The sequence below is a fragment of the Anser cygnoides genome, unplaced genomic scaffold (assembly GCF_040182565.1).
Source record: "Anser cygnoides isolate HZ-2024a breed goose unplaced genomic scaffold, Taihu_goose_T2T_genome scaffold_44_1, whole genome shotgun sequence".
Lineage (NCBI taxonomy): Eukaryota > Metazoa > Chordata > Aves > Anseriformes > Anatidae > Anser > Anser cygnoides.
This window is the reverse complement of record NW_027103068.1, coordinates 966,837-993,751: the sequence shown is the minus strand read 5'-3', so window position 1 is coordinate 993,751 and position 26,915 is coordinate 966,837. Positions and strand designations below refer to the sequence as shown.

Sequence of the window (26,915 nt, the reverse complement as noted above, 5' to 3'; positions counted from 1 at the left end):
ATTTGGGTTGGGGTTGGGTTTGGGGTTAGGATTAGGGTTGGGGTTGGGGTTAGGATTAGGGTTGGGGCTGGGGTTGGGTTTAGGGTTAGGATTAGGTTTAGGTTTAGGGTTGGGGGTTGGGGTCAGGATTAGGGTTGGGGTTGGGTTTGGGGTTGGGGTTGGGTTTAGGGTTGGGGTTAGGATTAGGGTTGGGGTTGGGGTTAGGATTAGGTTTGGGGTTGGGGTTAGGATTAGGGTTGGGGCTGGGGTTGGGTTAGGGTTAGGATTAGGTTTAGGTTTAGGGTTGGGGTTGGGGGTTAGAATTAGGGTTGGGGTTTGGATTAGGGATGGGATTGGGTTTGGGGTTAGGATTAAGATTGGGATTAGGGTTAGTGTTGGGTTTGGCATTGGGTTTGGTGTTAGGATTAGGTTTAGTGTTAGGGTTTGGGTTGGGGTTGGGTTTGGGGTTAGGATTCGGATTAGGTTTGGGGTTGGGGTCGGGGTTAGTGTTGGGGTTAGGATTAGGATTAGGAATAGGGTTAGGGTTAGGATTAGGATTAGGTTTGGGGTTGGGTTTGGGGTTAGTGTTGGGGTTAGGATTAGGGTTAGGATTGGGATTAGGATTAGGAATAGGGTTAGGATTAGGATTAGGTTTGGGGTCGGGGTTAGGGTTGGAGTTAGGGTTAGGGGTAGGGTTAGGATTAGGATTAGACCCTAGAATCGGGTCGAGGACCCCCAGATTTGGGTTGAGGAACCCCAACATTAGGGAAGGAATTCCCACCCCCCCACCCATCCTTGGAGGACCCCCCCCCCCTTAAAGGGGAGCCCCAAAACCGCCCCATTTTCCCCAAATCTCCCCCTTATTTCTTCCCCCCCCCCCCCAAAAAAAACCAGCACCGGAGGGGCGGTGAAGCACCTTTATTGTCCACTGCGCCGCGGGGGGGGGGACGGACGGATAAATTTGGGGCTCCCCCCCCCCATAGACCCACATGTGGGGGGGGGCAGGCTGCCCCACAGCCCCCCCCCCCAAAAAAATCCCCCCCCAAAAAAATTTCGGGGGGGGCGGGGGGAGCCCGGGCACCGTGGAGTGAAGTGGGGCTGAGCCTTGAAAGCGCGGCGGGGGGGCTGAAAAAAAGGGGGGGGGCACCCCGTAAACTCCCCCCCCCCCCCCAAAATAAAAGTGCTGTGGGGCCAGGGCTGAGCGCTGGGGGGGGGGGGGGGGGCACCATGGGGCCCCCCCCCTGTGCTGTGGGAGTGACCCCATGGGGGTGTTTTTTTGGGGGGGGGGGGGGAGCAGGGTAAAAACAGGGTCCTTGTGCCCCCCCCCGTAACCATGTCCCTGGGGGGGGGGGGGGGGGGGGGGGGGACAGGGTAGAGAGGGGGTCCCTGTGCCCCCCCCTTGTAACAGTGCCCCTGGGGGGGGGGCAGCAGGGTAAAGAGGGGGTCCCCATGCCCCCCCCCCCCAAATAACTATGCCCCTGGGGGGGGGGCAGGGTAAAGAGGGGGTCCCCATGCCCCCCCCCCCAAATAACTATGCCCCTGGGGGGGGGGCAGGGTAAAGAGGGGGTCCCCATGCCCCCCCCGATAACTGAGACCTTGGGGGGGGGTCCCAGGCCCCCCCAAATAACTATGCCCCTGGGGGGGGGGCAGGGTAAAGAGAGGGTATCCCCTCCCCCCCCAGTAATCGTGTACCTGGGGGGGGAACAGGGTAAAGAGGGGGTCCCCGTGCCCCCCCCATAACCTTCGACCCCCCCGTGCCCCCCCCCATAACCTTCGACCCCCCCCCAATCCCCCGAACCCCACACCGTGGGGCTGGCAGGGGGGTAGCTTTTTGGTTTTTTTTTTGGGGGGGGGGGGGGGGGCTGATATTGGGGGCCCCCCCCCAGGCTAAAAAGCGGGAGCTTCAATTCCTGGTGGGGGCGGCGAGGGGGCTGGGGGGGCGGCGGATGTTGGCGCGGTCCTTGGCGGCCTCCTCTTCCTCGTCGTAGCGCTCGTCCTCCTCTTCCTCGTCGCTGTGCCGGGGGCTGGAGATGCGCGAGAGAGCCGGGGAGGGGGGCACCGAGGCCGGGCGGGGGTAGCGGAAGCCCTGGGGGGGGGGCGAGGGGGTCGGGGGGGGGGGTTAGGAGGGGTTAAAGGGGTGGGGGGGGCCCCACCTGAGGGGGTTTGGGGAGGTTTTGGGGGGGTTCGAGGGGTGTGGGGGGGTGTGGGGTGACCGCCTGAGGGGGTTTTGGGGGTGGGGGGCACCCAGCTGGGGGGGTTTGGGGGGGGGTTAAGGGGGTGGGGGGACGCCACAGGGACAGACAGGGACGGACAGGGGACAAGGGGACACCCTGGGGACACTTGGGGGCACCCAGGGGACACTTGGGGACCCCCAGGGGACACCCAGTGACACCCAGGGGACACCCAGTGACACGCAAGTAACACACAGGGGACAAGGTGACACCCAGGGGACACTTGGGGACACCCAGGGGACACCGAGGGGGCACCCAGTGACACCCAGGGGACACCTGGGGACACCCAGGGACACCGAGGGGGCACCCAGTGACACCCAGTGACACCCAGGGGACACTTGGGGACACCTGGGGACACCCAGGGGACACCCAGTGACACCCAGGGGACACCGAGTGGACACCCAGTGACACCCAGGGACACCCCAGGGACACCCAGGGGACACTTGGGGACACCCAGGGGACACCGAGGGGACACCGAGGGGACGCTTGGGGACCCCCAGGGGACACCCAGTTACACCCAGTGACACTCCAGGGACACCCAGGGGACACCTGGGGACACCCAGGGACACCCCAGGGACCCCCAAGGGACACTTGGGGACCCCCAGGGGACCCCCGGGGACACTTGGGGACCCCCAGGGGACACTTGGGGACACCCAAGTGACACCCAGGGACACCCCAGGGACCCCCAGGGGACACCCAGGGGACACCCGGGGACCCCCAGGGGACACTCAGGGACACCCAGGGGACACTTGGGGACACCCAGGGGACACCGAGGGGGCACCCAGTGACACCCAGTGACACCCAGGGGACACTTGGGGACACCCAGTTACACCCAGGGACACCCAAGGGACCCCCAGGGGACCCCAGGGGACCCTTGGGGACACCGTCGCTCACCGCCGCGGCCGCCTCGGGGGGCTCGTAGGTGAAGTGCTCGGGGAAGGCCTTGGCCAGCGCCATGCGGCGGGCGGAGGTGTAGTACTGGGGGCAAGGTCAGGGGTCAAGGTCAGGGGCCAAGGTCAGGGTCAGGGGTCAAGGGTCAGGGATCAGGGTCAGGGGTCAAGGGTCAGGGACCCCCACCCTCCCCCCTCCCCTTCGTAACCCCGACACCCCCCCCTCCAGGACCCCAAAGCCGCCCCCCGGGGCCCCTCTGGGACCCCCAGGAACCCCCCTGGGACCCCAAAAATCCCCCCCAGGAACCCCCCCCCGGGGGACCCCAGGGACCCCCCCCGGACCCCAAAAATCCCCCCCGAGACCCCCAAGAACCCCCCCTGGGACCCCAGAACTCCTTCCAGACCCCAGGGATCCCCCCAGAAACCCCCAGGAACCCCCCCCCAGGACCCCAAGGAAACCCCCCAGGACCCAAAAAATGCCCCCAGGGACCCCCAGAAACCCCCCTGGCACCCCCGGGAACCCCCTTCGGACCCCAGGGACCCCCCCCGGACCCCAAAAATCCCTCCCGGGACCCCCAGGATCCTCCCCACACCCCAAAAATCTCCCCCCCCCCCCCCGCCCAGTGCCCTCCTTTAGGACCTTGGGGCCCCCTGGGACCCCTCTGTAGCCCCCCCAGGACCCCTCCTCATCCCCCCAGGACCCTCCATATCCCCCTCATACCCCTCCAAAGACCCCCCGGGCCCCTCCAAAGCCCCCCAGGGCCTCTCCTCATCCCCCCAGGACCCCTCCTCATCCCCCCAGGACCCTCCATATCCCCCTCGTACCCCTCCAAAGCCCCCCAGGACCCCTCCAAAGCCCCCCAGAACCCCTCCAAAGCCCCCCAGTCCCCTCCTCATCCCCCCAGGACCCCTCCAGAGCTCCCCAGGACCCCTCCTCATCCCCCCAGGGCCCCTCCTCATCCCCCCAGGACCCTCCATATCCCCTTAATACCCCTCCAAAGCCCCCCAGGGCCCCTCCTCACCCCCCCCGGACCCCTCCTCATCCCCCCAGGGCCCCTCCAAAGCCCCCCAGGACCCTCCATATCCCCCTCGTACTCCTCCAAAGGCCCCCAGGGCCCCTCCAAAGCCCCCCAGGACCCCTCCAAAGCCCCCCAGTCCCCTCCTCATCCCCCCAGGACCCCTCCAAAGCCCCCCAGGGCCCCTCCTCATCCCCCCAGGGCCCCTCCTCATCCCCCCAGGGCCCTCCATATCCCCCTCATACCCCTCCAAAGCCCCCCAGGGCCCCTCCAAAGCCCCCCAGGACCCTTCCAAAGCCCCCCAGGACCCTCCATATCCCCCTCGTACCCCTCCAAAGCCCCCCAGGGCCCCTCCATAGCCCCCCAGGGCCCCTCCTCATCCCCCCAGGACCCTCCATATCCCCCTCATACCTCTCCAAAGCCCCCCAGGACCCCTCCTCATCCCCCAGGACCCTCCATATCCCCCTCGTACCCCTCCAAAGGCCCCCAGGGCCCCTCCAAAGCCCCCCAGGGCCCCTCCATAGCCCCTCCATAGCCCTCCATATCCCCCTCATACCCCTCCTCATCCCTCCAGGACCCCTCCTCATCCCCCCAGGACCCCTCCAAAGCCCCCCAGGACCCCTCCTCATCCCCCAGGACCCTCCATATCCCCCTCGTACCCCTCCAAAGCCCCCCAGGACCCTTCCAAAGCCCCCCAGGACCCTCCATATCCCCCTCATACCCCTCCAAAGTCCCCCAGGGCCCCTCCAAAGCCCCCCAGGACCCCTCCAAAGCCCCCCAGTCCCCTCCTCATCCCCCCAGGACCCCTCCAAAGCCCCCCAGGACCCCTCCAAAGCCCCCCCCCAGGGCCCCCCCCGGCTCTCACCCGTCCCAGGTACTTCCAGTCGAGGAGGTCGGAGAGGCGCTCGGTGCGGTTGCGCTGCACGATGCGCTGCCGCCGGCTCTGCTGGCAGAAGCCGTAGAGGAAGGCGGTGAGCTGCGCGCACGACTCCTCGGGCGCCCGGAATCGCCGGTCCACGATGTAAATCCCTGGGGGGGGGGGGAACAGGGTCAGAGCGCGGGGGGAAACGGGGACACGGGGGCGTGGGGACGCGGGGGCGTGGGGACACGGGGATGTGGGGCCACGGGGATGTGTGCCGGTGCCGCCAAGCTGGGGGTTTGGGGGCAGGGGGAGGTGGGGAGGGGGGAGTTTGGGTGGTCAGGGATGGGGGGTGGGGGGGGGGAGGGGGTAAGGGGGTTTGGGGTGGGGGGGAGGGACAGGGGGACAAGGGGATGAGGGACAGGGGGACAAGAGGGCAATGGGATGAGGGACAGGAGGACAAGGGACGGGGACAATGGGATGAGGGACAGGAGGACAAGGGACGGGGACAATGGGATGAGGGACAGGAGGACAAGGGACGGGGACAATGGGATGAGGGACAGGAGGACAAAGGGATGAGGGACAGGGGGACAGGGACAGGAGGACAAAGGGATGAGGGACAGGAGGACAATGGGATGAGGGACAGGGGGACGGGGACAGGAGGACAAAGGGATGAGGGACAGGAGGACAATGGGATGAGGGACAGGGGGACGGGTACAGGAGGACAAAGGGATGAGGGACAGGAGGACAAGGGACAGGGGGACAAAGGGATGAGGGACAGGGGGACAATGGGATGAGGGACAGGGGGACAATGGGATGAGGGACAGGGGGACAAGGGACAGGGGGACAGGGGGGACAAGGGGATGAGGGACAGGGGGACACAGGACAGGAGGACAAGGGACGGGGGGACAAAGGACAGGAACAGGAGGACAAGGGGACAAGGGACAGAAGGACAAGGGGACAATGGGACAAGGGGACAATGGGACAAGGGGACAATGGGGCAAAGAACAGGGAACAAGAAAACGGGGATGAGGGGAGAAGAGGAGAAGGGGACAAGGGGATGGGGGGACAAGTGGACAGGGGGACAAGGGGATAAGGAGACGGGGGGACAAAGGGACAAGGGGACAAGGGAAAGGGGGACAAGGGGACAAAGGAAAGGGGGACAAAGGGGACAGGGGGACAGCCCCGACCCCGCAGGCTCACCGTAGGCCGAGGGGTCGGCGATGTGCTCCTCCATGAAGCACCCGAAGCCCGAGAGGTTGGTGGAGACGCTGGGGATGCCCATGACGGTGCACTCAGCTTTGGGGGGGGGGGGACACAAAAAAAAAAATTGGGGGGGGGCTCAGCGGCGTGTGGGGGGGGTCCTGAGCTGTAGGGGGGGGGCTGTGGGGAAAAAGGGGGGGTCCCAGTACCGGGGGTGTAGCCCCAGGGCTCGTAGTAGGAGGGGAAGACGCCGAGGTGGCAGCCGCGCACGAACTCCTCGTAGTCGACGGGCAGCAGGGGGCTGGTGGAGGACAGGAACTCGGGTGGAAGATGATCTGGGGGGGGGGCACAGTCAGCAAAAGCTCCCCCCCCCAAAAAAACCCAGAGCCCCCCCCCCGAGGTCACCTTGACGCGGTCGTTGCTGCTGTTGAAGAGCCCGATGCGGCGGATGGTGGTGAGGATGGGGTCGGTGGCGTCGTCCAGCATGTTGTGGGTGCACACGGGGGGGAAGGACTGGCGCTGGATGGGGGCGGGGGGGGGGGAACGGGGACGCAAATGGGGACGGGGGGGGGACACACGGGGATCCCGGGTGCCCCCCCAAGTTTGGGATTAAAGGGAGAACCCCCCCCCCCCCGAGAGAGCCCACCTGGGTGGCGAAGATGGCGCGCTTCATCATGGTGAAGTCCTCCCGGTCCAGCATCTTGTTCATGTCGGGGAGGTTCCCCCTGGGGGGGGGGGGATGACTTCAGAGGGGCCCCCCCCACATTTTTGGGGGTCTCCAACGTCCCCTCGTGTCCCCCTGATGTCCCCCCTAAGCCCCCGCCTCGCTTACACCAGCAGCGACTCGTAGAGTTTCTTCCCGAATTTCTCCTTCACCGTGTTGGCCGTGTCCCTGCGTGGGAAGGGGGGGGGGGGAGCCAAAATAAAGGGGGGGGGAAAAAGGGGGGGGCGTTGGGGACACCAGGGGGTGTCCCTGTCCCCAAGGGGACAATGGGGGGGGTCTCACCAGAGCTGCTTGCGCACGGCCTGGCCCTTGAGGGACTCGACGTTGAAGTTGTTGGTGCGCGCCGGCATGATGAAGAAGGCCACCACCGTCGTCTCGCTGCCGTTCACCTGCGGGGGGGGGCACCGGCACGTGTCCCCAAATGTCCCCCGTGTCCCCAAATGTCCCCCCCCCAGCCCTAAAGGGCACCCCGGGACCTAGAGGCACCCCATCCCCGAGCGTCCCCTTCTTTCTGGCTGCGAATGTCCTCCTGGCCCAGCCCCAAGTATGTTCTGTGACCCCAAATGTCCCCCATGTCCCCAAATGTCCCCCGTGTCCCCAAACGTCCCTGTCCCCAAATGTCCCCTGTGTCCCCAAGTGTCCCCATGTCCCCAAGTGTCCCCCATGTCCCTAAATAACCCCCATGTCCCTCAGTGTCCATGTCCCCAAATGTTGCCCCTGTCCCTAAATATCCCCCACGTCCCCAAATGTCCCCCGTGTCCCCAAACGTCCCTGTCCCCAAATGCCCCCCATGTCCCCAAATGTTGTCCCTGTCCCTAAATGTCCCCCATGCCCCTCAGTGTCCCCCATGCCCCCAAACACCCCCCTGTCCCCAAACACTTCCCCATCCCTGAGTGCCCCCTGTCCCCAATGTCCCCCTGATGTCCCCCCCACCCCAATGTCCCCGATGTCCCCCCCAGGTGTCCCCTCCACCCCAATGTCTCCCCGATGTCCCCCCCCGGTGTCCCCCTCTCTGATGTCCCCCTGATGTCCCCTGATGTCCCCCCAACCCCGATGTCCCCCTCCGATGTCCCCCCCCAGTGTCCCCCTCCCAAGCCCCCCCCCGCAGCAGGTAGTGTCCCCCCGATGTCCCCCCCACCCCAATGTCCCCCAATGTCCCCCCGATGTCCCCCCCCGGGTGTCCCCCTCCCTGATGTCCCCCCGATGTCCCCCCATGTCCCCCCCCCGGTGTCCCCCCCCCGCGCCCCCACCCGCAGCAGGTAGTTGAGCCGCGCCAGCGCCTCCAGGAAGATGTCGGCGCCCTTGTTGGAGTACTCGTAGCGCCCCGCAATGAAGAAGAAGAGCGTCTTGTCCAGGTCGAAGTCCAGGTGCCTGCACGGGGGGGGGGGGGGGGGAGGCGTCACACACAGCCCCCAGACCCCAAAAAACCCCGACAGATCCCAAAACCCCCCGACAGACCCCAAAAAATCCCTGTCAGATCCCAAAAACCCCGACACATCCCAAAAATCCCCGACACATCCCCAAAAAACCCCCGACCCCAAAAACCCCCGACAGACCCCAAAAACCCCCGACAGATCCCAAAAATCCCCAACAGACCCCAAAAACCGCCAACAGATCCCCCCAAAAACCCCCGACAGATCCCCCCAAAAACCCCGAGAGATCCCAAAAATCCCCGAGAGACCCCAAAACCCCCAACAGATCCCAAAAAACCCCGACAGACCCCCAAAACCCCTGACAGATTCCAAAAATCCCTGACAGACCCCCAAAAACCCCAACAGACTCCAAAACCCCCCGACAGATCCCCAACCCCACCAACAGATCCCAAAAATCCCCAACAGATCCCCCCCAACCCCCCAACAGATCCCAAAAATCCCCCGACAGATCTCCCCCAAACCCCTGACAGATCCCCAAAAAACCCCCGACCCCCAAAACCCCTGACAGATCCCAAAACCCCCCGACAGACCCCAAAAAACCCCAACAGACCCCAAAAAACCCTGACAGATCCCAAAAATCCTCGACAGACCCCCAAACCCCCCGACAGATCCAAAAAAAACCCTGACAGACCCCCCAAACCCCCGACAGATCCCAAAAACTCCCAACAAATCCCAAAAATCCCGACAGATCCCAAAATTCCCCAACAGATTCCCCCAAAACCCCCGACAGATCCCCCCAAACCCCCCGACAGATCCCCAAAAATCCCCGACAGATCCCCCCAAAACCCCCGACAGATCCCAAAAAACCCCGAGAGACCCCAAAAATCCTCGGCAGACCCCCAAAAACCCCAACAGATCCCCAAAAACCCCCAACAGACCTCAAAATCCCCCAACAGATCCCAAAAATCCCCAACAGATCCCCCAAAACCCCCCACAGATCCCAAAAAACCCCGACAGACCCCCAAAAACCCCGACAGATCCCCCAAAATCCCCAACAGATCCCAAAAATCCCCGACAAATCCCCCCAAATCCCCAACAGATCCCAAAACCCCCAACAGATCCCCCAAATCCCCAACAGATCCCCCAAATCCCCGACAGATCCCCAAAATCCCCCGACAGATCCCCCCCAAACCCCCGACAGATCCCCAAAATCCCCGACAGACCCCCAAAACCCCCAACAGATCCCAAAAATCTCCGACAGATCCCCCCAAATCCCCAAGAGATCCCCCCAAATCCCCAACAGATCCCCAAACCCCCGACAGATCCCCAAAATCCCCGACAGATCCCCAAAACCCACGACAGATCCCCCCAAACCCCCGACAGATCCGAAAAATCCCCGACAGATCCCAAAATTCCCCAACAGATCCCCCCCAAACCCCCGACAGATCCCAAAAATCCCCAACAGACCCCCCAAAAATCCCCAACAGATCCCAAAAATCCCCAACAGATCTCTCCAAACCCCTGACAGATCCCAAAAATCCCGCCAAGAAACACGGAAACCCTTCCGAGAAGCTCCATAGTCCCCACTAGAAGCCCCAAAATGTCTCCGAGAAGCACCAAAACACCTCCGAGGAACCCCAAAACGCCTCCAAGAAACCCTATAACCTCCCCATGAAACCCCAAAGCCCTCCAAGAAGCCCCAAAACGCCTCCAAGAAGCCCCAAAACGCCTCCAAGAAGCCCCAAAACGCCTCCAAGAAGCCCCAAAACGCCTCCAAGAAGCCCCAAAAATGCCCCAAGAAACTTTATAACCCCTCCCCGAAATCCCAAAACCCCACAAGAAGCCCCAAGGCCCCACAAGAAACCCCAAAATGCCTCTAAGAAGCCCCAAAGCCCCGCAAGAAGCCCCAAAACGCCTCCAAGAAGCACCAAAACCACCCCCCAAAAAACCAGAAACCCCTCCGAGAAACCCTGAAACCCCAAAATCCCTGCAAGAACCCCCAAAATCCCCCCAAGAACCCCAAAAATGCCCCAAGAAACCCTAAAATCCCTCCAAGAAGCCCCAAAATCCCTCTGAGAAGCCCCAAAACCCCTCTGAGAGACCCCAAAACCCCTCCGAGAAACCCTAAAATCCCTCCAAGAAGCCCCAAAACGCCTCCAAGAAGCCCCTCCCCTAAACCTCCCCTACCCCCCCCCCCAAAAGCCCCCTAAAACCCCTCCCAGGAGCCCCAAAACCCCTGGAAACCCCCCTAAAACTCCCCCAACCCCCCTCCAACGCCCCCCAGCCCCCCGATTTGGGGTGTCGCGTGTCCCCCCCCCAAAAAAAATCCTCACCCATAGAAGTGCCCCCCGGACAAACTCCTGAACCGCCCTTTGTGAGCCCCTGAACCCCCCCAAAAGCCCCCACACCCCCAAAGCCCCTCTCAGCAGCCCCCAACCCCCCCCAAGAGCCCCCCAAATCCTCCCAACCCCCCCAAAGGCCCCTAACCCCCCCCAACCCCCCCCTAACACCCCAAAACCCCTCTCTGAAGCCCCAACCCCCCAAAAAAGCCCTCTAAAACCCCTCCCAGGAGCCAAAACCTCCCCAACCCCCCCCCCAACCCCCCCGAAACCCCTCCAACGCCCCCCCAACCCCCCTCCAACGCCCCCCCCCCCCCCCAAAAAATCCTCACCTATAGAAGTGCCCCCGGACAAACTCCTGAACCCCCCTTTGTGAGCCCTGAACCCCCCCAAGACCCCCCACACCCCCAAAACCCCTCTCAGAAGCCCCCAACCCCCCCAAAAGCCCCCCCAAATCCTCCCAACCCCCCCCGACACCCCAAAACCCCTCTCCGAAGCCCCCAACCCCCCAAAAAAGCCCCCTAAAACCCCTCCCAGGAACCCAAACCCCCTCCCAGGCACCCCTAAACCTCCCTGAAACCCCCCGAAACCCCTCCAAACCCCCCCAACGCCCCCCAGCCCCCCGATTTGGGGGTGTCGCGCGTCCCCCCCCCCCCCAAAACTCACCCGTAGAAGTGCCCCCGGACGAACTCCTGCACGCGCGCCTTGCTCTGGGCGTGAAGGTTCTGGAACTCGTGCATGGCCGAGAACTTGCGCACGTTGAGCCCGTTGGGGGTCACCAGGTCTGGGGGGGGCAAGGGGGGGCACACAGGGGGGGATGGTGAGGGGAGACCCCCGGGTGGGGGCAAGGGGGTAGGGGCTAAAAGCAGGGAGGGGGGTTGTGGGGTTGTGGGGTCTTGGGGGGTTTTCGGGTTTTGGAGGGGGGTTGTGGGGTCTTGGGGGGGTTGTGGGGGTCCCCATCCCCAGGGGGTGTTGTGGGGTCTTGGGGGGTTCGTGGGGGTCCCCATACCTGGGGGGCAAGGGGGGGCAAGGAGGGGTCGCCGAACCCAGGGGGGGTGTTGTGGGGTCTTGGGGGGTGGGGGGCTATGGGTTTGTGGAAGGGGTTGTGGGGTCTTGGGGGGTCATGGGAGGAGTCGTGGGGGTCCCCACCCCCAGGAGGGCTTTGGGGGGGGGGGTTCATGGGGGTCCCCACCCCCGGGGGGGTTCAGGGGGACCTTGGGAGGGCCACGGGGCTTTGGGGAGGGTCATGGGGGTCCCCATCCCTGTGGGGGGCATTGGGGGGACTCATGGGGGTCCCCACCCCCCGGGGGGGCTCTGGGGGTCCCCACCCCCAGGGGGCCTTCAGGGGGTCCTTGGGAGAGCCATGGGGCCTTGGGGAGGGTCATGGGGGTCCCCATCGCTGTGGGGGCCTTGGGGGGACTTGTGGGGGTCCCCACTCCCCGGGGGGCTCTGGGGGTCCCCACCCCCCAGGGGGGCTCTGGGGGTCCCCACCAGGCTTCCTCTTGAGCAGGTGCTCGGCCTCGGCGGCGGTGACGTGGGAGACGGTGGTGAGGACGTGGGCGCAGTGGGTGGCCGCGCGCTCCAGGCAGTACCGGTGGTAGATCTGCCGCTCGCCCGCCTCCTTGTCCACGTCGAACTGCGGCACGGGGCGGGGGGGGTCACTGGGGGTCCCGGGGGTCCCGGCAGCCTTCGCACCGTGTCCCGGAGCCCCCGGCCCCCATTTTCGGCGGTCCCCCCAGCCTCCGGGTCCCCCAGGGGCTTGGGGTGCACCCACCTCAGGTGCCCCCCGCCCCGGGTGCCCTCGCACCAGGTTCCGCCCTCTGTTGGTTCCGGCCCTTCCCATGGGTGCTTCCCCCCATAACCCACCCCAAGACCCCACCCCCAATCCCCCCGTCCCCATTTCCCCCCTACACAGGTTCCCCCCAAGCCCCCTTCCCCAGTTTCCCCCTACACAGACACCCCCCACATAGATTTCCCCCTCCCACATAGGTTCCCCCTCCATAATCCCCCTCCCCATATACCCCCCAAGACCCCCACCCCAATTCCCCCCTCCAAGGCTCCACCTCCCCAATTTCTCCCCCCGTAGATTCCTCTCCACATACATTTCCTCCATATCCCCCATCCCTGTATCCCCCCCCATATCCCCCGTCCCCATATTCCCCCCATATCCCCCATCCCCATAACCCCCCCCACATCCCCCATCCCATCCCTATATCCCTTCCATATCCCCCCTCCCCATATCCTCCCCATATCCCCCATCCCTATATCTCCCCCATATCCCCCATACCCCTCCAAGATCCCCCTCCCCACCCCCCCCCCACGCCCCCCAATCCCCATATCCCCCCCATACCCCCCATCCCCATATCCCCCCACATCCCCATATTCCCCCCCATACCCCCATCCCCATATCCCCCCCACATCCCCCATCCCCATATCCCCCCCACATCCCCATATCCCCCCCATACCCCCATCCCCATATCCCCCCATCCCCATATCCCCCCCCATACCCCCCATCCCCATATCCCCCCCACATCCCCCATCCCCATATCCCCCCCATCCCCCCCATCCCCATATCCCCCCCACATCCCCATATTCCCCCCCATATCCCCATCCCCATATCCCCCCCCATACCCCCATCCCCATATCCCCCCCACATCCCCATATCCCCCCCATACCCCCATCCCCATATCCCCCCCATCCCCATATCCCCCCCCATACCCCCCATCCCCATATCCCCCCATACCCCCCATCCCCATATCCCCCCCACATCCCCATATCCCCCCCACATCCCCCATCCCCATATCCCCCCCCATCCCCATATGCCCCCCCAATACCCCCCATCCCCATATCCCCCCCCATCCCCATATCCCCCCCATACCCCCATCCCCATATCCCCCCCATACCCCCATCCCCATATCCCCCCCACATCCCCATATTCCCCCCATACCCCCATCCCCATATCCCCCCCATCCCCATATCCCCCCCCAATAACCCCCATCCCCATATCCCCCCCACATCCCCATATCCCCCCCCATACCCCCCATCCCCATATCCCCCCCACATCCCCATATCCCCCCCATACCCCCCATCCTCATATCCCCCCCCCATACCCCCATCCCCATATCCCCCCCACATCCCCATATCCCCCCCCATACCCCCCATCCCCATATCCCCCCCATACCCCCCATCCCCATATCCCCCCCACATCCCCATATCCCCCCCACACCCCCCATCCCCATATCCCCCCCATCCCCCCATCCCCATATCCCCCCCACATCCCCATATTCCCCCCCATACCCCCATCCCCATATCCCCCCCATCCCCATATGCCCCCCAATAACCCCCATCCCCATATCCCCCCCACATCCCCATATCCCCCCCATACCCCCATCCCCATATCCCCCCCATCCCCATATCCCCCCCCATACCCCCCATCCCCATATCCCCCCCATACCCCCCATCCCCATATCCCCCCCACATCCCCCATCCCCATATCCCCCCCATCCCCCCCATCCCCATATCCCCCCCACATCCCCATATCCCCCCCACATCCCCCATCCCCATATCCCCCCCATCCCCATATGCCCCCCCAATACCCCCCATCCCCATATCCCCCCATCCCCATATCCCCCCCATACCCCCATCCCCATATCCCCCCCCATACCCCCATCCCCATATCCCCCCCACATCCCCATATTCCCCCCCATACCCCCATCCCCATATCCCCCCCATCCCCATATCCCCCCCAATAACCCCCATCCCCATATCCCCCCACATCCCCATATCCCCCCCCCATACCCCCCATCCCCATATCCCCCACATCCCCATATCCCCCCCATACCCCCCATCCTCATATCCCCCCCATACCCCCATCCCCATATCCCCCCCACATCCCCATATCCCCCCCCATACCCCCCATCCCCATATCCCCCCCACATCCCCATATCCCCCCCATACCCCCCATCCTCATATCCCCCCCCATACCCCCATCCCCATATCCCCCCCACATCCCCATATCCCCCCCCCCATACCCCCCATCCCCATATCCCCCCCACATCCCCATATCCCCCCCATACCCCCCATCCCCATATCCCCCCACATCCCCATATCCCCCCCATACCCCCCATCCCCATATCCCCCCCCCATACCCCCATCCCCATATCCCCCCCACATCCCCATATCCCCCCCCCATACCCCCCATCCCCATATCCCCCCCACATCCCCATATCCCCCCCCATACCCCCCATCCCCATATCCCCCCCACATCCCCATATCCCCCCCATACCCCCCATCCTCATATCCCCCCCCATACCCCCATCCCCATATCCCCCCCACATCCCCATATCCCCCCCCATACCCCCATCCCCATATCCCCCCCACATCCCCATATCCCCCCCCATACCCCCCATCCCCATATCCCCCCACATCCCCATATCCCCCCCATACCCCCCATCCTCATATCCCCCCCCCATACCCCCATCCCCATATCCCCCCACATCCCCATATCCCCCCCCATACCCCCCATCCCCATATCCCCCCCACATCCCCATATCCCCCCATACCCCCCATCCTCATATCCCCCCCATACCCCCATCCCCATATCCCCCCCATCCCCATATCCCCCCCCACACCCCCCATCCCCATATCCCCCCCATACCCCCCATCCCCATATCCCCCCCATACCCCCATCCCCATATCCCCCCCACATCCCCATATCCCCCCCCATACCCCCATCCCCATATCCCCCCCATATCCCCCCCCCCATCCCCCGTCCCCATATCCCCCCCACAACCCCCCCCACCCCACCCCCCCCCCGAATCCCCCCTCCTCACGTTCTGCAGGTTGTTGTAGAAGTCGACGCTGCCGGCGCAGAGGTAGCGGCCCAGCAGGGTGGCGTGGGTGGTGAAGATGGTGGCCACGGGCAGGCGCCGCGCCCGGCACAGCACCAGGCCCAGCCCCGCCAGCCACTCGTGGAAGTGGCCCACGATGAAGGGGTGCCCCTCGCTCTGCGCTGCGAACTGCCCGCAGAACCCCCCGTGGGTCCCAAAGGCCCCCCAAGAACGTGGGGACCCCCGAAACCATACAAAGAAGCGCCCCCGGCACAGCCGAACCACACGAGGGAGCCCTAAATCCTCCACAGGGCCCCCAAACCCCACACAGGATGCCTAAATCCTCACAGGAATGGCCCCCAAACCCCACACAGGATCCCTAAATCCTCACAGGAATGGCCCCCAAACCCCTCACAGGATCCCTAAATCCTGTCTGGGGCCTGAAAACCCCACTAGGGATCCCTAAATCCTCACGAGGATGGCCAATAAACCCCATACAAGATCCCTAAATTCTCCCTGGGGCCTGCAAACCCTACACAGAATCCCTAAATCATCGCAGGGACAGCCCCAAACCCCACACAGGATCCCAAAATCCTCCATGGGGCCTACAAACTCTACACAGGATTCCTAAATCTTCCCAGGGATGGCCCCCAAACCCCACCAGGGAGCCCTAAATCCTCCATGGGGCCTGCAAACCCCACAGAGGATCCCTAAATCCTCACAGGAATGGCCCCCAAACCCCACACAGGATCCCTAAATCCTCACAGGAATGGCCCCCAAACCCCTCACAGGATCCCTAAATCCTCACAGGAATGGCCCCCAAACCCCACACAGGATCCCTAAATCCTCACAGGAATGGCCCCCAAACCCCTCACAGGATCCCTAAATCCTGTCTGGGGCCTGAAAACCCCACTAGGGATCCCTAAATCCTCACGAGGATGGCCAATAAACCCCATACAAGATCCCTAAATTCTCCCTGGGGCCTGCAAACCCTACACAGAATCCCTAAATCATCGCAAGGACAGCCCCCAAACCCCACACAGGATCCCAAAATCCTCCATGGGGCCTACAAACTCCACACAGGATCCCTAAATCCTCATAGGGGTGGCCCCGAAACGCCACCAGGGAGCCCTAAATCCTCCATGGGGCCTGCAAACCCCACACAAGATCCCTAAATCTTCCCCAGGGCCCCCAAATCCTCTCTGGGGTCCCCCTGGACACCCCTAACACCCCCCAGGGCACTCCAAGACCCCCCCATAGTCCCACTGGGGACCCCCAAAACCCCCTAAGGGACCCCAAAACCCTCTAAGGGACCCCAAAATCCACCCCTCCGAGGAACCAGGCAATGAGGATGCCAAAGAAGAGGGCATCATCGATCTCCCTCTCATACCAGGACACCCCAAATCCCCCTGGAGAACCCTAAACTGCCCTGGGGACCCCCAAAACCCCCTAAAGGACACCCAAATCCCCTAAGGGACCCCAAAACCCACCTCCCCGAGGAACCAGGCGACAAGGAAGCCGAAGAGGACGGCGTCGTTGGCCTCGTGGCTGTACCAGGGCACTCTAAACCCACCAAAAAATGCCCCAAACCCCCTAAGGGCCCCTCAAAACCCCCTAAGGGACCCTAAAACCCCCTAAGGGACCCCAAAAGCCCCTAAGGGACCCCAAAGCCCCCTAAGGGACCCCAAAACCCACCTCCCCGAGGAAGCCGAAGAGGACGGCGTCATTGGCCTCGCGGTCGTACCAGGACACTCCAAACCCACCAAAAGATGCCCCAAACCCCCTAAGGGCCCCTCAAAACCCCCTAAGGGACCCCAAAAGCCCCTAAGGGACCCCAAAACCCCCTAAGAGACCCCAAAACCCACCTCCCCGAGGAACCAGGTGATGAGGAAGCCGAAGAGGACGGCGTCATTGGCCTTGCGGTCGTACCAGGACACTCCAAACCCACCAAAAGATGCCCCAAATCCCCTAAGGGCCCCTCAAAACCCCCTAAGGGACCCTAAAACCCCCTAAGAGACCCCAAAACCCACTAAGGGACCCCGAAACCCCCTAAGGGACCCCAAAACCCACCTCCCCGAGGAAGCCGAAGAGGACGGCGTCATTGGCCTCGCGGTCGTACCAGGACACTCCAAACCCACCAAAAGATGCCCCAAACCCCCTAAGGGCCCCTCAAAACCCTCTAAGGGACCCCAAAAGCCCCTAAGGGACCCCAAAACCCACTAAGGGACCCCAAAACCCCCTAAGAGACCCCAAAACCCACCTCCCTGAGGAACCAGGCGACGAGGAAGCCGAAGAGGACGGCGTCATTGGCCTCGTGGCCGTACCAGGGCACTCCAAACCCACCAAAAGATGCCCAAAATCCCCTAAGGGCCCCTCAAAACCCCCTAAGGGACCCCAAAAACCCCCTAAGGGACCCCAAAACCCACCTCCCCGAGGAACCATGCAATGAGAAAGCCGAAGAAGACGGCATCATTGGCCTTGTGGCCGTACCAGGGCACTCCAAACCCACCAAAAGATGCCCAAAACCCCCTAAGGGCCCCTCAAAACCCCCTAAGGGCCCCTCAAAACCCCCTAAGGGACCCCAAAACCCACTAAGGGACCCCAAAACCCACCTCCCCGAGGAACCATGCAATGAGAAAGCCGAAGAAGACGGCATCATTGGCCTTGTGGCCGTACTAGGGCACTCCAAACCCACCAAAAAATGCCCAAACCCCCTAAGGGCCCCTCAAAAGCCCCTAAGGGACCCCAAAACCCCCTAAGGGACCCCAAAACCCACCTCCCCGAGGAACCATGCAATGAGAAAGCCGAAGAGGACGGCGTCATTGGCCTCGTGGCCATACCAGAACACTCCAAACCCACCAAAAAATGCCCAAACCCCCTAAGGGCCCCTCAAAACCCCCTAAGGGACCTCAAAAGCCCCTAAGGGACCCCAAAACCCCCTAAGGGACCCCAAAACCCACCTCCCCGAGGAACCAGGCGACGAGGAAGCCGAAGAGGACGGCGTCATTGGCCTCGTGGCCGTACCAGGGCACTCCAAACCCACCAAAAGATGCCCAAACCCCCTAAGGGCCCCTCAAAACCTCCTAAGGGACCCCAAAACCCCCTATGGGACCCCAAAACCCCTAAGGGACCCCAAAACCCACCTCCCCGAGGAACCATGCAATGAGGAAGCCGAAGAAGATGGCATCATTGGCCTTGTGGCTGTACCAGGGCACTCCAAACCCACCAAAAGATGCCCAAAATCCCCTAAGGGCCCCTCAAAACCCCCTAAGGGACCCCAAAAGCCCCTAAGGGACCCCAAAAGCCCCTAAGGGACCCCAAAACCCACATCCCCGAGGAACCAGGCGATGAGGAAGCCGAAGAGGACGGCGTCATTGGCCTCATGGCCATACCAGGGCACTCCAAACCCACCAAAAGATGCCCAAACCCCCTAAGGGCCCCTCAAAACCCCCTAAGGGACCTCAAAACCCCCTAAGGGACCCCAAAACCCACCTCCCTGAGGAATGATGAGGAAGCCGAAGAGGACGGCGTCATTGGCCTCATGGCTGTACCAGGGCACTCTAAACCCACCAAAAAATGCCCCAAACCCCCTAAGGGCCCCTCAAAACCCCCTAAGGGACCCCAAAACCCACTAAGGGACCCCAAAACCCCCTAAGAGACCCCGAAACCCACCTCCCCGAGGAACCATGCAATGAGGAAGCCGAAGAAGACAGCATCATTGGCCTCGTGGCCGTACCAGGGCACTCCAAACCCAGCAAAAGATGCCCAAAATCCCCTAAGGGCCCCTCAAAACCCCATAAGGGACCCAAATCCCCCATAAGAGACCCCAAAACCCCTAACGGACCCCGAAACCCCCTCCCCGAGGAAGCCGAAGAGGACGGCATCATTGGCCTCGTGGCTGTACCAGGGCACTCCAAACCCACCAAAAGATGCCCAAAATCCCCTAAGGGCCCCTCAAAACCCCCTAAGGGACCCCAAAAACCCCCTAAGGGACCCCAAAACCCCCTAAGGGACCCCAAAACCCACCTCCCCGAGGAACCAGGCGACGAGGAAGCCGAAGAGGACGGCGTCATTGGCCTCGTGGTCATACCAGAACACTCCAAACCCACCAAAAGATGCCCCAAACCCCCTAAGGGCCCCTCAAAACCCCCTAAGGGACCCTAAAATCCCCTAAGGGACCCCAAAACCCCCTAAGGGACCCCAAAACCCACCTCCCCGAGGAACCATGCAATGAGGAAGCCGAAGAAGACGGCATCATTGGCCTTGTGGCTGTACCAGGGCACTCCAAACACACCAAAAGATGCCCAAAATCCCCTAAGGGCCCCTCAAAACCCCCTAACGGACCCTAAACCCCCCTAAGAGACCCCAAAACCCCCTAAGGGACCCCAAAACCCCCTAAGGGACCCCAAAACCCCCTAAGGGACCCCGATACCCACCTCCCCGAGGAAGCCGAAGAGGACGGCGTCATTGGCCTTGCGGTCGTACCAGGACACTCCAAACCCACCAAAAGATGCCCAAAATCCCCTAAGGGCCCCTCAAGACCCTCTAAGGGACCTCAAAACCCCCTAAGGGACCCCAAAGCCCCCTAAGGGACCCCAAAACCCACCTCCCCGAGGAACCATGCAATGAGGAAGCCGAAGAAGACAGCATCATTGGCCTCGTGGCCGTACCAGGGCACTCCAAACCCACCAAAAGATGCCCAAAATCCCCTAAGGGCCCCTCAAAACCCCCTAAGGGACCCAAAACCCCCATAAGAGACCCCAAAACCCGCTAAGGGACCCCAAAACCCCCTCCCCGAGGAAGCCGAAGAGGACGGCGTCATTGGCCTCGTGGCTGTACCAGGGCACTCCAAACCCACCAAAAGATGCCCAAAATCCCCTAAGAGCCCCTCAAAACCCCCTAAGGGACCCCAAAACCCCCTAAGGGACCCCAAAACCCCCTAAGGGACCCCAAAACCCCCTAAGGGACCCCAAAACCCACCTCCCCGAGGAAGCCGAAGAGGATGGCGTCATTGGCCTCGTGGCCGTACTAGGGCACTCCAAACCCACCAAAAGATGCCCAAAACCCCCTAAGGGCCCCTCAAAACCCCCTAAGGGACCCCAAAACCCCCTAAGGGCCCCTCAAAACCCCCTAAGGGACCCCAAAACCCCCTAAGGGACCCCAAAACCCACCTCCCCGAGGAACCAGGCGACGAGGAAGCCGAAGAGGACGGCGTCGTTGGCCTCGCGGTCGTACCAGGGGATGCCGATGGCGCAGCTCTCCCACAGCTCCCCCTTCCAGCGCTCCAGGCTCCAGGCGGTCGCCCCCACGTCCAGGAGCACCACGGCCGGGCTCCCCTCGATCAGCCAGCGCCCGAAATGCACCTGCACCCCAAAACAGGCACCCCAAAAGGGTTAGCAAGCCCAAAACGCCCCCGTCGCGCCCCAAAATGTCTGCGTGGGTATAGGGGGATGCTGGAAGGGCCGGGTCAATGGGCCTCAAAATGGGTTAACGGGGCCCTAAAACGGTGTCATGCCCCCCAAAATGGGTTAACAGGGGCCTAAAATGGATTAACGGACCCCAAAAATGGGTTAATGCCCCCCAACAATGGGTTAACTGACCCCAAAATTGGGTTAATGCCCGTGTGGATGGGTTAACAGGACCCTAAAATGGGTTAACGCCCGCAAAAATGGGTTAACAGGGCCCTAAAATGGGTTAACGGCGCCCCAAAATGGGTTAATGGCCCGCTGATGGGTTAATGGGGCCCTAAAATGGGTTAATGGAACCCTAAAATGGGTTAATGCCCCCAAAAATGGGTTAATGGAGCCCCAAAATTGGTTAATGGCCCGCCAATGGGTTAAAAATGGGTTAATGAAACCCTAAAATGGGTTAATGCCCCCAGCAATGGGTTAATGGCCTGCTGATGGGTTAATGGGGCCCTAAAATGGGTTAATGGGACCCTAAAATGGGTTAACAGGGCCCTAAAATGGGTTAACAGACCCCAAAAATGGGTTAATGCCCCCACTGATGGCTTAACGGACCCCAAAAATGAGTTTGCGACCCCCCACAAATCAGTTAGTGAACTGTAAAAACGGGGTAATTGATAGCAAAATTGGGTTAAGTCACCCAAAATGAATGAATGGGGATCCTAAAATAGGTTCCTGCAGCCCAAAAGGAGTTTATAAAATGGGCTTATACTCTCTGAAATTAGTTAAGTCTCCCCGAAATGGATTAATGCTCCCCAAAATGGGCCAATGATCAGCAAAACTAGCCACTACTCCCCCAAATTGGCTACTACTCCCCCCAAATCGGATAATACTTCCCCAAAATGGGCTAACGCCCCCACAACAGGGTAATGCTTCCCTGAAATGGCCTGGATCTACCCCGAATTGGCTAATACTTCCCCAAAATGGACTAATATTTCCCCAGAATGGGCTAAAACTCCCCAAAGTTGGCTAATACTTCCCCAAAATGGCCTAAACCTCCCCAAAGTTGGCTAAGACTTCGCCAAAACGGGCTAATGCTCCCCCCAAACAGGCTAATACTCCACCAAATGGGCTAATATTCCCTCAATTTGGCTAATATTCCCCCAAAATGGGCTAATACTCCCCCAAATAACCTAAAACTGCCCCAAATTGGCTAATATTTCCCCCAAATGGGCTAATGCTCCCCCCAAAGGGGCTAAAACTCCCCCAATTTAGCTAATACTCCCCCAAAATGGTCTAAAACTCCCCAAAATTGGCTAATGTTTTGCCCAAATGGGCTAAAACTCCCCCAAATGGGCTAAAACTCCCCCCAAATGGGCTACTATTCCCCCAAAATGGGCTACTATTCCCCCAAAATGGCCTAATACTCCCCCAAATAACCTAAAACTCCCCCAAATTGGCTAGTACTTGCCCAAAAGTGAGCTAATGCTCCCCCCAACAGGCTAATACTCCCCCAAATGGGCTAAAACTCCCCCAAATTGGTTAATACTCCCCACAAGTAACCTAAAACTCCCCAAAATGGGCTAATGCTGCCCCCAAATGGGCTAGTATTTCCCCCAAATTGGCTAATACTTTGCCAAAATGGGCTAAAACTCCCCCAAATGGGCTAACCCCCCCTAAAAAAGGCTAATATTCCCCCAAAATGATCTAATACTCCCCCAAATAACCTAAAACCCCCCTAAATTCACTCATACTTGCCCAAAACGAGCTAATACTCCCCCCAAATGGGCTAAAACTCCCCCAAATTGGTTAATATTTCCCCAAAACGGGCTAATACTCCCCAAAAGGCTTCAGGATCCCCCCCCCAAACGGACGGGATCCCCCCAGAAGGGGTTAAAATCCCCCCCCCAAATCCATTCCTACCCCCCAGGACACAACTGCTGTGGGGGGGGCAGCCGGGGGGGGGCCCGGATGGGGGGGGGGGCCGTGACCTTTTCTGCCCTTTCCCGCACGGGGGCGGGGGGACGGAATTTGAGCCGGGAGCTAAAAATAGCCCCCACGCGCGCGAGGGGAGGGGCACTGACGGGTCACCCCCACCCACGGGTGCTGTAAGGTCCCTGAGCCCCCCCCAGGCCCCACAATCCCCCCCCCCCGTGTCCCTGGGTGCCCCCAAACACCCCTTGGGGGCCCTGTCCCTGTGTGCGTCCCTATTTGCCCCCCCCCCCGACCCCATATCTCCCCAACCCCATAAGCACCCTGTGCCCCCCCCCGAAGACCCTATCCCCGTGTGTCCCCCCCCTTGAATATTCTGCCCCTGTGCCCCCCCCCCTTGGCACCCCTGTCCCCATATTTGTCCCCATTCCCCCCCTTGGTGACCCTGACCCCGTTTCCCCCCCCTTAATGACCCTGACCCCATATCCCCCCACCCCTTGGGCACCCTATCCCCGTGCGCATCCCTGTCCCACCCCCCCCCCATTTGAAAATTCTGTCCCTTTGTCCCCCCCCCTTGGGACCCCGTCCCTATGTGCATCCCTATCCCCCCCCCCAAAGACCCTGACCCCATTTCCCCCCTTGGTGACCCTGACCCTATTCCCCCCCCCCTTACTGACACTGACCCCATATGCCCCCACCCTTTAAGCACCCTGTGCCCCCCCTTGAACATTCTGCCCCTGTGCCCCCCCCCACATTGGGACCCCATTCCCCAAGGTTGTCCCCATTCCCCCCCCAGACCCTGACCCCATTTCCCCCCCCCTTTGATGACCCTGACCCTATTTCCCCCCCTTAATGACCCTAACCCTATAACCCCTCCCTTAAGCACCATGTGCCCCCCCCCAAAGACCCTGTCCCCACGTGTGTGTCCCCCCCTTGACCCCCACTCCCCCCATTAACTCCCATTGTCCCCTTTGACGACCCCATATCCCCCCATTTCCCCCTTGGCGACCCCATACCCTGCCCCCCCCAACTTTAACGCCCCCCCCTCCAATTTAACCCCCCCCCACGATGTCCCCCCCCACCTTAAACATCCCACTGCTGTGTGCCCCCCTTGACCCCCCACTCCCCCCTTGACCCCCCTTCCTCCCCATTCCCCCCTTTAACCACCCCATTCCCCCCTTGGCGACCCCATACCCTGCCCCCCCCCCCAACTTTAACGCCCCCCCCCAATTTAAACCCCCCCCACGAGGTCCCCCCCACTTTAGCCCCCCCCCCCTCAAACATCTCACCCATGTGCCCCCCCTTGACCCCCCACTCCCCCCATTCCCCCTTTAACCACCCCATACCCTCCATTTCCCCCTTGGCGACCCCATACCCCGCCCCCCGACTTTAACGCCCCCCCTCCAATTTAACCCCCCCCCCGCCATGTCCCCCCCCACCTTACACCCCTGGGCGTTCATGGCGGCCAGGGTGCGGCGCAGGGCGGGCTGGGGGGTCCAGCAGCTCCACCTGGGTGCGCACGCTGCTCTCCACGTAGGGGCCCACCAGGACGTAGCCCTCCCCCCATTCGTCCGCCGTCACCCGCGCCTTGGTCTGCAGCACCGTGTAGATGCCCCCCACTGCGGGGGGGGCACGGGGGGGGCGTTAATGGGGAAAAAAAATTGGGGGGGGGGCACGGGGGGGATATGGGGGGTTAAATGGGGCTGGGGGCTGCCTAAAGCGGACTGGGAGGGGATTTGGGGGAGGGATGGGGGGAGAAATCTCAGCATCAAATGGGGGGGGGCACCCAAAATACACCAAAATAAACTGGGGGGGGGGCCCGGGGGGTCATTACAGGGAAAAAAATTTGGGGGGGGGGGGGCACAGGGGGGGATATGGGGGGGGGTGAAAGGGGGCTGGGGGGTGCCCAAACTGCACTGGGAGGGGATTTAGAGGGGTATGGGGGGACAAATCTCAGCATCAAATGGGGGGGGGCACCCAAAATACAGCAAAATAAACTGGGGGGGGGCCCGGGGGGGGTTATTTGGGGGGGATTTTTTTTTGGGGGGGGGGGGCACGGGGGGGATATGGGGGGTTAAATGGGGCTGGGGGCTGCCTTAAGTGGACTGGGATGGGATTTGGGAGAGGGATGGGGGGAGAAATCTCAGCATCAAATGGGGGGGGGGCACCCAAAATACACCAAAATAAACTGGGGGGGGGGGGGCCCGGGGGGTCATTAGGGGGAAAAAAATTTGGGGGGGGGGCACGGGGGGGATATGGGGGGGTGAAATGGGGCTGGGGGTGCCCAAACTGCACTGGGAGGGGATTTGGGGGGGATATTATAGTGTATAACAAGGGGGGGGCACTCAAAATACAACAAAATATAATGGGGGGGGGGCTGGGGGGGTCATTAGGGGGAAAAAAATTTGGGGGGGGGGGCACGGGGGGGATATGGGGGGGTGAAATGGGGCTGGGGGGCGCCTAAAATGCAGTGGGGGGGGGACGTGGGGGGTGACATTGTAGCATGAAATGGGGGGGGGCACCCAAAATAAATTGGGGGGGGGGGCACGGGGAAGATTTTTTTTGGGGGGGGGGGGACATGGGGGGGGTCCCAGAATGCTGGGGGGGGGCACCCAAATATTCCCTGGGGGGGGGGGGGGGAATTTGGGGATAAATGGGGGAGGGGGACACACCGATGGGGGGGCACCCAAAATAAATCGGGGGGGGGGCACCCACAACCCCCCCAGGTGTATTTTGGGTGCCCCCCGCGTATTTTGGTGCCCCCCCCCGGGGACTCGGTGCATTGTGGGACACCGGGGGTGCCCCTTGGGGGGGGGGGGGGGGGGGCTCCTTTTCGCGAGGGATTTTGGGACAGCCGGGATTTTGGGGGGGGGGGGGGGGGTCACGGGGGGGGGCGAGGGGGGTTCGCCGGGGGGGGTCCGCGGGGGTCACCTTTGTTGGCCACCTCCCAGGCGACCTCGAAGAGGATGGCGTTTTCGGGGGGCCCCCCAGTCCTCCAGCCCCGGCAGGGAGCTCACCGAGACGCTGCGGGCCAGCGGCATGGCGCCTGGGGGGGGGGGGCGGGGGGGGGGGCACACAATAAGGGGGGGGGCACCCCCAACCGGGACCCCCCCCCAAAGGAAAAAAGCCCCCCCCCCCCAAAAAAAACAGGACCCCCGAGTCCCTCCCTCGTGTCTCGTCCCTGCAGGAACCCCCCAAAGGGACCCCCCCAGGATATTGCCCCCCCCCTTAATTATGGCCCCCCCCCCCATAATTATGCCCCCCCAACATGGGACCCCCCAATTATCACAGAACCCCCCATAATTATGGGACCCCACCGGCCCCCCCCATGAGCCCCCACCCTCCTCCATGCCCCCCTTTTAGGACCCCCCTCAAAGCCACCCCCCTTGAGACCCCCCCCCCCCTCCAGGAGCCCCCCCTCAAAATCCCCCTTTGGGCCCCCCCGGACCCCCTCAGACCCCCCCCCCCCAAAACAACCCCTTTGGGACCCCCCCCCCCCCCCCAAAAAAACCCCTTTGGGCCCCCCCAGACCCCCTCAACCCCCCCTTTCAGACACTCCCAAACCCCCCCAGGACCCCCCTTTGCCCCCCCACCCCCAAAAAAACCCTTTTGGGACCCCCCGAACCCCCAAGACCCCCCCCAGGACCTCCCCCCACCCCAAAACCCCCTTCGGGGCCCCCCCAGACCCCCCATTGATCCCCCCCCCCCCAAAATTTCCCTTTGGGACCCCCCCCCGGCTCCCTCAACCCCCCCCCCTTTGCCCCCCCCCGCCCCCAAAACTTTTGCCCCCCCCCCGGATCTTCCCTTGACCCCCCCCCCCCAAAAAAAAAACCCTCTGGGCCCCCCGGACCCCCCACCACCCCCAACCCCCCCCTTGAACCCCTTGACCCCCCCCCCAAAATCCCTTTGCTCCCCCCCCCCAAAAAAAACTTTTGCCCCCCCCCCCAAACTTTTGCCACCTCCCCCAAGACCCCCCTTGACCCCCCCCCCCGCCAAAAAAAAATTCCCGAGCCCCCCCCCCCAACCCCTCCTTTGCCCCCCCCCCCAAAATTTTGGACCCCCCGTGGGACCCCCCAGGACCCCCCTTGACCCCCCCCCCCCGCCAAAAAAATCCCCCTGAGCCCCCCCAACCCCC

The 26,915-nt window shown here is 62.5% G+C and overlaps 1 protein-coding gene across 1 annotated transcript; it reads right to left on the bottom strand.

Annotated features, from left to right (window-relative positions):
• Positions 1-1,830: 1,830 nt before the first annotated feature.
• On the bottom strand, positions 1,831-25,822 carry LOC136789315 (glycogen [starch] synthase, muscle-like). The gene is given in 17 exon segments (XM_066989346.1): positions 1,831-2,065; positions 3,105-3,188; positions 4,982-5,145; positions 6,179-6,274; positions 6,388-6,697; positions 6,825-6,903; positions 7,011-7,070; positions 7,185-7,291; positions 8,153-8,273; positions 11,281-11,398; positions 12,106-12,250; positions 15,447-15,632; positions 20,615-20,806; positions 24,220-24,274; positions 24,276-24,399; positions 25,712-25,758; positions 25,760-25,822. Coding segments are annotated over 17 exon segments (2,133 nt in total). The 5' UTR covers position 25,822; the 3' UTR covers positions 1,831-1,882.
• Positions 25,823-26,915: the final 1,093 nt, after the last annotated feature.